The sequence below is a fragment of the Pseudopodoces humilis genome, chromosome 1 (assembly GCF_049639895.1).
Source record: "Pseudopodoces humilis isolate 2021_Gansu_Grassland_sample_001 chromosome 1, ASM4963989v1, whole genome shotgun sequence".
Lineage (NCBI taxonomy): Eukaryota > Metazoa > Chordata > Aves > Passeriformes > Paridae > Pseudopodoces > Pseudopodoces humilis.
The window spans coordinates 19,998,427-20,011,453 of record NC_142200.1 but is presented as its reverse complement, the minus strand read 5'-3'; the positions used below and the strand labels follow the sequence as shown (position 1 = coordinate 20,011,453).

General features: G+C 35.6%; 1 protein-coding gene across 2 annotated transcripts in view; it reads right to left on the bottom strand.

Annotated features, from left to right (window-relative positions):
• Nucleotides 1-13,027, bottom strand: part of UBR5 (ubiquitin protein ligase E3 component n-recognin 5) — an 85,033-nt gene that overhangs the window by 33,267 nt on the left and 38,739 nt on the right. For both annotated transcript variants that reach the window (XM_014255144.2, XM_005516979.3), the window contains exons 13-19: nt 11,390-11,507; nt 10,410-10,594; nt 9,531-9,640; nt 7,834-7,946; nt 1,090-1,233; nt 880-991; nt 518-672 (exon numbers count right to left, since the gene is read on the bottom strand). In XM_014255144.2, the coding sequence (XP_014110619.1) occupies nt 518-672; nt 880-991; nt 1,090-1,233; nt 7,834-7,946; nt 9,531-9,640; nt 10,410-10,594; nt 11,390-11,507 (937 nt within the window). The remainder of the gene's footprint in view (nt 1-517; nt 673-879; nt 992-1,089; nt 1,234-7,833; nt 7,947-9,530; nt 9,641-10,409; nt 10,595-11,389; nt 11,508-13,027) is intronic.

Here is a 13,027-nt window from a genome sequence, read left to right as displayed (position 1 = left end):
TGAAATGAAACATTCAAATTCAATTATTTTGTAACAGATGTTCCCTTCAATTCTCCCAAACAAAGTATACCATGTTTGTGGAAGAGGTGCACAAAACCTTCATCACTTTTAGTGAATCTGTACTTTTAGTCAATTACAGATTAATTTTTTGTTAATATTTCCATTTATTCTCAAGAGTAGATTTATATCTGACCCAGTTTCAAAATATAGCTAGATCACATTCCAAAATGCAGCTAGATAACAAGTTGATACTAATGCAAGAACCATTCTGTCACCTTTTTTTCCCCTTTTTTTACATTCAAGGCATAGTTTAAGTAAGATGTGTTTAGGTAAGTTCATTGCTATTCCCCTCCTGCCATCAAAATATTGAAGGTAGCAGCAAGTTTTTCATAACCTGTTTGAAAAACTGTTTCTTTGCAAGATTTTGGAAGTCTTACAGAAGGCTGTACCATCTCATTCAAAGTTGACAGAAGTGAAGTGCAGTGAGGTTAAATGATTGAGACACAAAACCACAAACCTGTCCAGCTGTAAAAATAGCAACACTTCTCTCATTCTGACCCAGGAATGCAATGCTACTAGTAGGGAAATTATTTTCCTGTTCAGCCTTTCCTGTGGCAAGATCAAATATGCAGTATCGAACCCAGTTTCCAGTTTTCAGAACAGCATGCACTCCTTCAAAGACACATGAAGAAAAAAGTTAATGTGTTTTATGGATGGCATCCAGTAAAAGAACTGCTAACTAAAGCACTTTCAAGAAATTATTCTTATCAATGGAAGCACCTGTTTATGTCATTTTGAAAGTAGGTGTTTTTCACTTGGATGACAGACAGGTAATAAAGAAACCAACAGATTTGGACTCACAGGGTAAGTCCTACTTACCTTTTGAATCTACATTTACTGCTAGGATCTCTGTTTTTTCAGGAATACACAACTTCTTGGGTGTTCTCTGAAAACAGTCAGGAACTTTTGGAGTTCCGCCAGTTTTCACGACCTGAAAACAAATGTAAAATTTTTAGCTGCAATTAAGCATACACAGTGCTGACACTTCAAAATACTAATTCTTTTCCTCCATGTTTCACAAACACATACCTGCAGTTCATCTATTCTGAGCAGCCTACAGTCTTGGAGGAGAGAAGAAGGATCGGGATCGGAATTAGAACTGTTCTGACAGTTTGCATTATTGGAGGTGCCTGGAAATTTCACAGCAACATATGCACCATCCACTTTTAGCACCTACAGGCAGAACACATTAGAGTATTACCAAAAGGCTGAACAGAATCTGATTTACTTCAATATAAACCACACCTTTTTCAGAGAGAGGAAAAATTTTACAATATCCAGTGATAAAATTGTATAGTTCTTGGTCATTAGCCTTGTCATTTTGCTAAAATTACTGTAATTTGAAAAACTTGGATTTCCTATTGACCTCATAAGCATCCTTAATCATATCAAAGGTCCCTCCATTTCAACATCCTACATCCATCAGGAGCCAATATCAGTTGACTAGAGAAGCTCCTACTAGTACGCCCCTGGTCTCTTTCCAACTTCCACCTCCTGGAAACAGCAGGACAATTTCATGTTTAATAGCCTGGACAGACCTTTCTCTTATTAATTTGTGCAATCACTTTTGGAAATAAACACTATTCTTGTGGCACTGAATTCCATACATTAGCCAACAATTCAACAACAACAAAGTCTACACTGCTCCTTCCTCAAGTGCCCTCTAGCTCTTATACTAAAAGATAAAGGAAAAAACTTTTTTTGGTCCCACCTGAAAATTTTTAGTGTTCTTTCCTCAACAAGACTACACCGTGGAAAAAAGACCTGTTAGTTTATGGGTCTAGTACTTGTTCTGTACACCCAATGATCAAGTTCTCCACCCACTCCCTTAGGACTGAAGGATACAGACAAGTGTATCCACATGTTCCTCATGTGTGTGTGTCTGTCCTTCTCTGGCCCCCCAAGGAAACAGAAGCTTTTCAACCCCACACTGACACAGACATCTCTAAGACTGTAAGCCTCTCTGAAGAGTTACTGCCATGCATATCTAATCAGAACTGTCAAAACAGGCTTCCTTGATACAGAAACTTGTGCTATCACCAAACAGCAAAGCCCTTTGAATTTCCAGATGAGACCACAGTTTTCTCAAAATGAAAACAAAACTAAGGCAAAAGGGGATGGGGAAAGAACAGACAATATTGAATTATGAGCAGAAATAAGAAGTCTGTATGCTCTCAGTCTTGATCAAAACTAAATATAAGCAACCATCAGTCTTTAATAAGCCCTAATTTCTCCATAGGATCTATGCAGAAAGTGCTTAACAAAGTAACCTTTGTTAAACCTTTCTGAAAGTCTCCAACCATAAAAAAATGTATCTCAAATTTTCAAGATACTGGATGTAAGAAAAATCCAGGCACTTCCATGTTTTCTCCCAATTTCTTTAGGTAAGTGCAGCCTATCAAGTGCACTAGAGAAAACGATATATTGACAAACCTTAAAGCATTAGCTGATTTTTTCTGTAACAAAGATTACTGTGGATAGAGTTACAGCAGTTTCTCCCTACATGCTGAACCTTCACTCTAGAAGCAGAATTACAAGTTCTAGTAGTAGAACATCACTGACAGCTGTAAGAATACTACCCAAAAATTTTGAAATTCAGACTTAGTCAAGATTCACAAACATTAACCATCATCTGGACTATACAAAGACAGATTTGTATTGAGATTGGCAAGACAACTCTCTAGACAAAAACCGTGGTTTAGTAAAAAAAGTTTTTCCATGTATATTTAGATGTTTCTAAAATAATCAGACTAACTTATAAGCCTGTAATCACACACCATTGGTTCAATCAGAGCTTCTAGTCCACCATGCAGAGTCTCTTTCTTTTTTTTTTAAATGACTAAATGTTGTTACGTGAACTTTATAAACTTGGGCTGCCTTCTGATGGAAGCACACCTTAAGAAAAGGTACAATTCTCCAATCTTTAACATATCCTACCTCCATAATTAAAAAGTTTTTACTGCATGCTTTCTGTTTGCTCTTAGTGATATCAACTACATCATCTCTCACTTATATCACTTTTGATGTATTCCGAGAAATGACAGTTTTTAAGTGCTGGAATTCTTATGGCATCCACATGACAAATATTTCTTCCCATTCTCGAGGAAGATCATGTATCTTTAAAAACTAAAAAAATATGCTTATTAAGATTTTGCTAAGAAGATAACAACCTCTTCAAAGTAAAATCAGTTACTTAGTTAAAGTTAATACTACAGCTGTCGGTATACAGAAAGAAAATAAAACTATCCCCTGATGTAGTAACAAGCTTGAGAGAAGCATTTTATAATAACTGTACACAGAAAACTCCAAAACAAGATCTGGCACAGTGAACCAGCACCAAACAAGATAAATATACAACATAAACATTCCTCTTTAACTGAATTTATATAAGTCTGAGATAACTGAAAAACTCATTACAAAAATAAAATGCAAAAACTTAAAGGATTAAGATGCTTTAGCTTACAGAACAAATGTACTGCTGAAACTGCTAACTGCAAAGTTTCACCAATTAGAAACAAGCATTTTACATAACTACATATACAATATGTGCCTTACTAGGTCTTAATAAGAGAATGAATTGAATGAAAAAAGCAAGCAACAAAAAACAGAAAATTAAGTAATTTTTTCTGAAAAACAGAGTGTCTTTTTAGGCCATTTTCAACTACAAGATAATGACACCTGGTCTTTTTAATAGAATTAAAAAAAAATATTTGAGAAACTAAAATATGAACACAGTTGTTAACTTCTTTATCCTTACTATCAACCCACTTCCACAGTCCCTAACAGCAGAATGCCACTGGAAATCATTGAATCTTTCCAGAATCACCACATTCTTCCTCAAAACACAACAGCAGAAGATTAGGGAAAATAATTTTTTTTTAGTTCCTATCCAATTTTCTTTTTGAAATGGAAGAAATTTTAACATCACAGAAAAGGCTTCATCTCTACCCCAAAGGTAGAATGAACACCTTCAAAGAAATACTGGCACTATTTTAAAAAATACTCAACTTTGAAAGATTACAGAATCCTAATAGGGAGTGAACAACTCTTCTAGGACAAAATCCAGTCTGAGCTTTTTCGATTTATCCTTCTCATTGGAAGGCTTCAATCTTAGACAGGAATCAAAGAAAAAAAAACAAAAAACAAAAAACAATAAGTTCAAGTGACTGACTGAAATAATGCAATACAAAGTAAGAACAAACTACTCAATGCAAATTTATGTTTTACAAAATTCCTAGGAGCTGATAGTTTTCTGAATGTAGGAACTGCAAAACTGGTAATACACAGGATTCTCACCTGGTTGAGGATAACTTTGATGACCAGAAGCTGTTTGGGGAGGCCTTGGACACTGCCAATGGAAAGCCTCAGACCAAAACGAACCGCAGCTGCCAAAGAAGAAAAAAGCAGCTCCAACCCAGGTTCCCCATCCCTCTGTTCTAGCAGTGGTTTCAAACACCATTTAAGCCATTTCAGAAGAAGAGATCCAGAAGCTAATGTGGTTAAGTAAAATATCCCAAAGCACATGGGATCAACAGAAGAAAGCTTTTATCCCTCTGATACTAATGAGCAGTAACAAAGGCTTATTTCAGCCTGTATCTCTTCTCAACAACACTAAAAGAACACTCCATCAGACTTCTCACCAACACAGACAAGAGATGGGACAAGTGCCAGGCTATTTCATTCCATCAGTCTTCCATTAGAGGTTGATAATCCTGGAATGATTACCTCTTCCATCTAGTGACAGACTTGGAGGAAAAAAGGCTTAATTTTGCTCCAAGTAATGAAGGATTTAAATTGAAATGAGATTGGAAGGTAATAAATTCCAAGGAGCAAGGAGATGACTAACTACAAGAGTGTATATAGCAGACATGCATTCTTAATCTCTTTCAAGACCACCCCAGTGTAAGAACTTTGCACTCTCGTCACACTCTGGTCATTCACTGCTCTGGCATCATATGAAATCCACACTTACAAAGCAGTGTGCAAAATGCACAATCTACTGGTATCAGAATAATCACAAACACTCATCTTGCGACCTTTAGCACTCAGGGGAGAGCTGCTACATTATCAACAAAACGCCCAGAGAGACACAGGCACTTTAGAAGTCAACACCTTCTATCTGCCCACCTTTCCACAGAACACAGTAGGGGTCGTGGAAAGATTTTTAAACAAACATTTTTTAGAGACATCGTGAACCTGCTGCATATATCCAAAACCACGAGGACATAAGATTTCTAGAAACAAAACTCATTCAGGAACACAGGCTGCACATCAGTAAATCTGAACCCCTTCCTTTCCTATCTCTAAATTCTACCTCCCAAAGACTAAGTGAATATTTTCCTTTTTCTGTAAAACAAAGAATTATATAAATAATTTTAACAGGTGGCAAACATTTTGACAGAAGCTCATGGCTACCTAATTAATTTTATTTTAATGAATATAAATGTTCAAACTTTCAGATGCTCTTACAGGTAAAAGGTAAAAAATAAAACAATTTTACAGGTACAAAATAATTGCTTTATTCCTCTTACTCCTTCAAATCTGAATTATTAAATAAAGCAAGATTTTTTGCCTCAGAAATCGGTTAGTTTAGTGCAATTGACTTCATATTGTGCTCAAAAAATATCCACCAAATTACGTGTGCATTTCACAAAGATGCCAAAGTACTGACATGCTCCATAACCATGTATTTTACTGGATGACAGCACTTTGAGGGAAGCTAAGTGTTGCTCCATTGACACCACACTTTGTAACATCGAGTTCATAAAACTCAAAGAGGTTTCAAATCCTTTCCAATTTTTTGAAACACCAAGGCTAACATGTGCCCAGGTTATACTGGAATAATATGTTCTCATGCAAGATGCTCATGCCACTGAAGCCACCCATAACAATACATCAAAGATGTGACTTTTCAGACTGTCCATAGGTAAACAGAAGACATGGAATACCAGATTAATGTATATCTGGGTGGACTATAAAAGGGTAGAACTTCTTAACTCAGTAAGTCCTAAGAGCCCAAGCCCATCTAATCATGTTTTTGCAGTCTGAACCTCTGTACACACACATTGAAAAATTACTTATGGATACAATAGTCATACTATTCAGAATTAAAATCCTCTTTGTGCTTAATTTAGCTCACAACAAGCTCAATTAGAAACATTAGTGTCCCATAATGAACAACATTGCTCTGGAGTCTGGCGGAGAAAACTGCCAAGGGTAACTCTTCTGCACACTGAGATGCCTCTGGTTTTTCCTCATGCAATCACACAACTGATCCAAATTACAACAGAACATATAACAAGGCTTAAACTTGTTTATTGCAGTTAATAAACTGCATTTCTGACTTTAACCTGGACACCACCAGGCAAAAAGTAGTTATGATTTTGTCTGCTGGATTCTACTCTAGCAAGCCCTGAAGAACAAGTATTATAAAACTGTTAAAGGGAAAATATGAATGGCAGTATATATCACTGGAAAAGGACAGCATGCTTTATGAAAGAAAACAAGCATTTTTGCCATAAACAACTAATCTAGAATAGAATCAGCACCAGAAACTGTATTCTGAAGACATGCCACTTACTGATTTTAGCATTCCAGTGAAAATATAAAAATTCAAGTTCTTTTATACTGATTATAGTAGATCTTGATGCAATGCACAGACACCTTTGCAACTGTATACAGAAATAGAAGAACACTCTCTGTACTGAAAATCTTAGGATCTAAAACAAGAAGGACAGATAAGGACAAGAGGGACTTTCCCAAAGATGGTATAAGAGGAAAACAATGCTTTCAGCAACTTCAACTAGATCTCAAAATCTTATTTACAGAAATTGAAGTGTTACAGTGAACTAAGTTGCTCCATATTCCCTTTTGCAAAAATGACCTAAACTTGACAATGAAAATTCATTGTGAGCCTGCTCTTTCGAAATATACTACTCAAGGCAAATTTTACGCTGCCACACAAGTAAATCCATTAGGGATGAAACTAAAATAACTCTTACTAACTTCAGCTGCCTTCTGTTGGAAAGTCATCGATCACATTTTTTTAAACCTTCTATGAATCAAGTAGAAAGCAACCCAATCTTTTTCTTTTGAGGAAAACCTTATTGGTTTTCTCCTTGCTTTTATTTTTGAAAAGCATACCAGAGAACCGTCTAGAGGACCGAATTGCTCCTAACATCACACAACAGTGCCAAGGGGAAAAAGGACTCTTTTCCTCTATGTGGCTCTTGAGTCAGAGCGAAGATTTATTAGAGACAAAATGAAAACATTAAAAGGATTAAGCAAAGGGATTTTCTGGAGTACTAAATAACTTTATAATCATATTAATGAAGTGTGTAATTTCTAACCAAAATATTTCTGTTCTTTGGTTCACAGAACATGAGATTCACCCAAATATTCTACCTATGTGTATGTAAAAGTCAGGCAAAATTGGTGGAACCCTTCAAAATCTCATTGGACATGTGTAAGTTATTGCTCAACACAACAAAATAATATTTTGGATGAAACATCATCTGTTTTCCTTAATATTGGGGATTAACTTAAAATTTTTGAGATTTATCACATTTTACTCACAACACACCTGCTCTATTATTACCGTTCTGTTATAGAAAAATATAAACACAGCTAAAATACTCATCAGAAACATTCTCAAGCATCCCCCAAAAGTATGATTTTTTTTTTTAAACAGTTAGCTTATCTAAAAGAAAAACCTTTTTTTTCCCCCCCCTCCCCAAAAACAGTGGGACAGTGTATTATAGATTTTAGACAAACCTTGCCAACAGGAACATTCTTAACATCTTCCACAAACACAACTTCCCTCAGAGACCACTGTTCCTCATTCACTTTCTCCTCCTCTTTTGGGGCAGGAGTAGATCGTCGTCGCTCTGAGACAAAGAAGTTATTAGCAAAAAGAAAGACTTGACATGCTTAATCAAAGCATTAAAATGCAATGTTCAGTAAACACCAAACCTTTTCCCCCAAGAGATTATCAGCAGTCAAATGTAGAAATTAGTAAGAGGTTAGTCAGAGCTACCTAACAAGTATATCACGTCACTTTCGTGTTTTTCTGTGGATTTCGAACTAATGAAGCCTATATGATAAGAAAAACAATTTTTAAAGATATTTAAGAAAAGTAATTAGAATACAATATTTTTTTTAAATTTTAAACACTACAGTAACTAAAATACAAAAAATTAAAATACAAGGAACAAGCCCTGTTTTGGCAGGGCTCTCATACTCGTGCTGTAAAATGGCTGACACTGTGAGACCATTCAGTCACCCCTGATAAGAGTGCTTTATATCAACCTTACAAAAAGTCTGCTTGCCTACCACATATGGATTACTTGGCAAACTTCTGGAACAGCAAATGAGAATAGTTGTCTGGGCTAATGGAAATTGCAATACAGTTAGATTTGCTGCAGACTTTATCTGAACAGCAACTGTATTGTACTCAGAATCAAATCTCAATACATAACATGGCTAAATTAACAGCGACAAGAACCTTTAATCTTCCAAGTTGAGTATACAGTGTAATTAATACTAGCAACATATTTAAAGTAAGAAGAAGAGAACTTCTAAGCTAATTGTACAATTAACTTCAAACACTAATTCAAAAACCCAAGTGAAGTTGTAGCCAATGGAAAATTACAGCTGAATGAACTGCAAAAGAAATCAATAGTAAAAGACCTTAGTAAAATTAGTGAGCACTGCAGATCTGGGCAGATGAGATTGTCAGTCACTGCACAAGGCCATTTGAGTCATTAGGTCAATGCTTCTTAAAACTGAAGTTTGTGAACAATTAGAAGGAAAAGCCACAGAGAGAAGGTTTCTTCAAATAACAGCAATGTAATTACATTTTATAAATTTATGTGTTTAAATTGAGAGGAAAAAAGTGCTTAAGGAGTCCAGTTACACAAATTTTTATGTAGTCTTTCAGGTTTTTAAGCACAACTTGTACTATGAAACTTCCCTGACTGCTTTTGTATGTTAATAAAGAATGTCTTGCTTTAGATACCTATTTTGTAACCGATAGAAACTACTGCTTTCTGCATTGACTTTCAACTACAAGGCGAGCTGTTCAACAGCAGCTTAATCTTTAAAGAAGTTTTCCAAAACAAGTTCAATTTCTGGGCTGCAAAGAAACTCATTACCACATTGCAATTAAAAATTAATAAATCTTCAGAATTTCCTCTTGATCACCTCCTGAAAGATATCTTTGATTGTGAGAACTGTTATGCTTGCGCAGACACACCTTACATTGAGGACTCACTGCTTATACATTTATTTAACACTGACAATTCACAGATTATTCAAAGTCTATTACAAAATCCTTTATCTATACTGCAGCACAGACTGAAAGACCAAAGAATTCTGAAATTAGTACAGAATCACTGTAGAATCACTGCCTTTTATGGAAACCTCTTATCTACACAATTATTTATGTTTACTCTGAGCTACACGTTACTTACTATATGGCATTGATGCACTGCTTGCTATTGAGGATGCATCACTACAAGTGGAAGCTGGGGATGGTGGAGGACCCATCTCAGTTTTCACTGGTTCCTGTTTGCTTTCAGGTCTAGAATAAAAGTTAGTTCTCAGAATGAAGCAAGAAAAAAGTGAAATGTTTTCTGTGACAATAGACAAAGCGCCAATGTATCCCAGCATTGCTCCTTTAATAATACCTCAAAGAAGTAACTCCACACTTGTAAATGACCATCCTAAACAACAAGGCTATAAATCTTGAGGTTGGGGATGGTGCAATGCTGCTTAATCAGGGATTAGCTTAACTTTAACTGAGCAGTGATACACTATTACAGAAAATAAACATGATGAGCTTCATCTGAGGAAAGAATTATTAGCTTTATACAATTACCTGAAACTCCAGAACTGCTAAACATTTTCAAGCTTTACTTGAAATTGTTTAAATCTGCTATAAGAAACATTTAAATGGCAACTGTCAACCCCCAAAATAATGTTTTTATTATTATGGAGGGACTGAAACAGATCTGTTTAATCTCATGAAGAGCCAGGAAACGACTGCTTCCATTTTCAGCTACTGAAATATAAAATCTTGGAAACTTTACCAAACACTGTAGGCAAGCCTTCATTTAATACTCCTCCTGCATTTCACATGTACACAGTGCTTTCACACAACTGAGACACCCTTCCTGCAGTAAGCATTTCTGCACATCTAGCCAAGCCTACAAGAAACCTACTACCTTATGAAGACGGCAAAATTTTCAAAATGATAAAGAACTGACCTTCCTTTTCCATTATTACTCCCCAGTTCAAGAGAGTATCAAATCAACAATCTGCGTGTATGCACACATGTTCTCCACACTTACTTTGCCTCAGTAGTTTTGCTGGCTTTCTCCATGTTTTTCAAGCTCTCAGGGGACCGAAGCTGAAATCGACAGCTGTCATTCATGTTCCAAACAGATTCCATTAGCACACCAACTTTAGGAATTCCAGCATTGATTGAAAAAGCAACTGCTCCAGCATGATAGAGGGGGTTATTTCTTAAACACACCTAGATATAGAAATAATTATTTCTATGAGAAAAATTAATTCTACTGAGGGAAATCATATGTACATTGTTTTCTTGGTGGCATATGTAGTAGTCAAAATAGAAAACTTAAGGAATAGAAACTTAAGATGAAGAGGAAAGTCAGCATTATGTACAAAAAAGATGTTGTGCAACAGCTTTAGCAGTGAAACTTTAATGTATAATATTTAGATGCTCAACTACAAAAAGAACAATTAATCCAATAACAGAGACTCATCACAGTGTCAATTAGAATGGTTTTGGAATCAAAAGAAATGTGTTCCCTGGGAAAGAGCTGCTATGTCTCATATTAGTTCTAGTACTATTTACAAAAAAAATCCTCTGTACCAGTTATTAGCCTTTTTGGTAAAGGCTTCAAACTTTGGTCTATCACACTGCATAAATAAATCAAACCCAGACACTAATACTGCAGGCATTTAAATGCCTAATCATGTGCAAAGCTATTTGTTCTACTGGGAACTGTATTTCTATACTTACTTTCTCTCAAAATACAGAATCAGTATGTAAAATAAAATAGAAGTATTTTGCATGAGTACAGCTTGTTCTTCTGTGCAGCAGGAGTCATAGAACAGTAACAGTACTAACAAGACAGCCATTTACAGCCATATAATTCAAATATACTATTTTAATTTCACATCATTGCTATCACTTTTGTACATAACTTTTTGTGCCAAATAATTTTATTGTCTTATTTTAAGAGCATGTTGTAAGCTCATCATATAGCATGGTAGAAGTGCCACTGGTGACAGGTGTACTTGCCTGGGTTCCAACAGTTATGTTTGGCATAGAGGAGATACCAGCACTAGACTTCGGCTTTTTATTTTTTGCTCTGGCCTTTTCTAGCATTTTCTTCCTTTGGCTGAAAGGAACTACACCCCTGTGGAAAAATGCATGTTATTTTAAAAAGGCTGTGAAAGAAAAGCTTTGTTCAGAACTTTGAAGAGTTTATTCCTTCTGCTTAATGTAATCATGAGCAAACATTAAAGTGTGTGTGACACCTTCTCCGAAATCTCAAAGCACTGCAGAAATGTCATCTTTTTCCATATGTATCCCCACTTTCCAAATTCATCTGAACTACCCCAATTTATATGGAGGAGGAGGAAGAGGCAGAGCACACTATTTATTTCACTGCCAAATGGCTTTCCTTCCAGTCTGAAGCACTGCAAAACCTCTGTTATAAGTAGCATACTCCAGTCACAGCTTTCAAGATGCAGCCTGCCTCTCTGAACTTGAAGGTATCTTTCCCTTGACTAGTGATAACTTCCAGAATTTGCAATCTCTGGGAACATGATTTTTGTTTCTAAATTCTAAAACCTTCACTTTCTCTCTGGGTACATGGCTGAAGGAGTCTGGGGCTCTTACGACAGACTTTAAGACTGCAAGAGGGGGAAAAACCCGCTTCCTTTTTAATGGGATCTACTCGGTTTAGTTAAAAATCATCCTGCATATACAGTTAAGCATGCTTATTATTTTGATACTTCATGTTTTAGTCAGTGGCTTATACAGTTAGAAGCTTTGATTCAAGAAGCTCCATCATGTTAAGTAAAACGTAAAAAGCATCAGTCCTGTGAAACACTGGAAATTGAAATCCTGTCTCATGTACTACAGATCACTGTAACTAAGGGTATCAATAGTAACAGAAGCTTCTGCATAAATCTGGTAACATAAAATCACCACAGCTGACATTTAACCAGAAAAAGACATGTTATAACATAAATTGATTTCAAAGACTACATGTAAATGCTAATAAATAATTTTGTATCTTGCACCGATTATTCCACTAAATATGGAAGGATCTAATAGCCAAGTATGTCCAATGCTATGGCTTAGCAGTTTCTATACAAAGAGTAATTAAAGTGTGCCATGTCAGCCATGGCATAATGAAAGAACCAAGGACCAGAAGTTTACAAGTCTGGCTACAAATCTACTTAAATATTTTCCAGAGTTAAAAGAATTTAATGAGAAAGCTGTTTCATACAATTAATTTTCAATGCTCTCATTTCCAGCTCATCATCAAGTATTTAACTCATCCATGCCTCAAAGCCACTTGAACTTCAGGCATGATACATAATGCAATGGCTCCTGACACACTGAAAAATAATGCATGTTGACAATGCATTAGTATTACTCAATGAATTCATTTAAATTACAAACTCATTTCAGAGCCCTTTAGGAAGTATTCTTTTTGAGGGTTTGTTTTCTGCTTTGGTTTGTTTGAGTTTTTCGGTGTTGGCATCTTAATCATGAAGTTGTTAGTTGAAATATTTTAACTAGTATTTCATACTTTATGTTTGAAAGGGTTATATTTTAACAACAAACTCCAGAGGGAGCATTTGATGTTATTTTTTCCCCTTCTTTACGATTTAGAACACAAACTAACAGACCAAATCTTCTAAC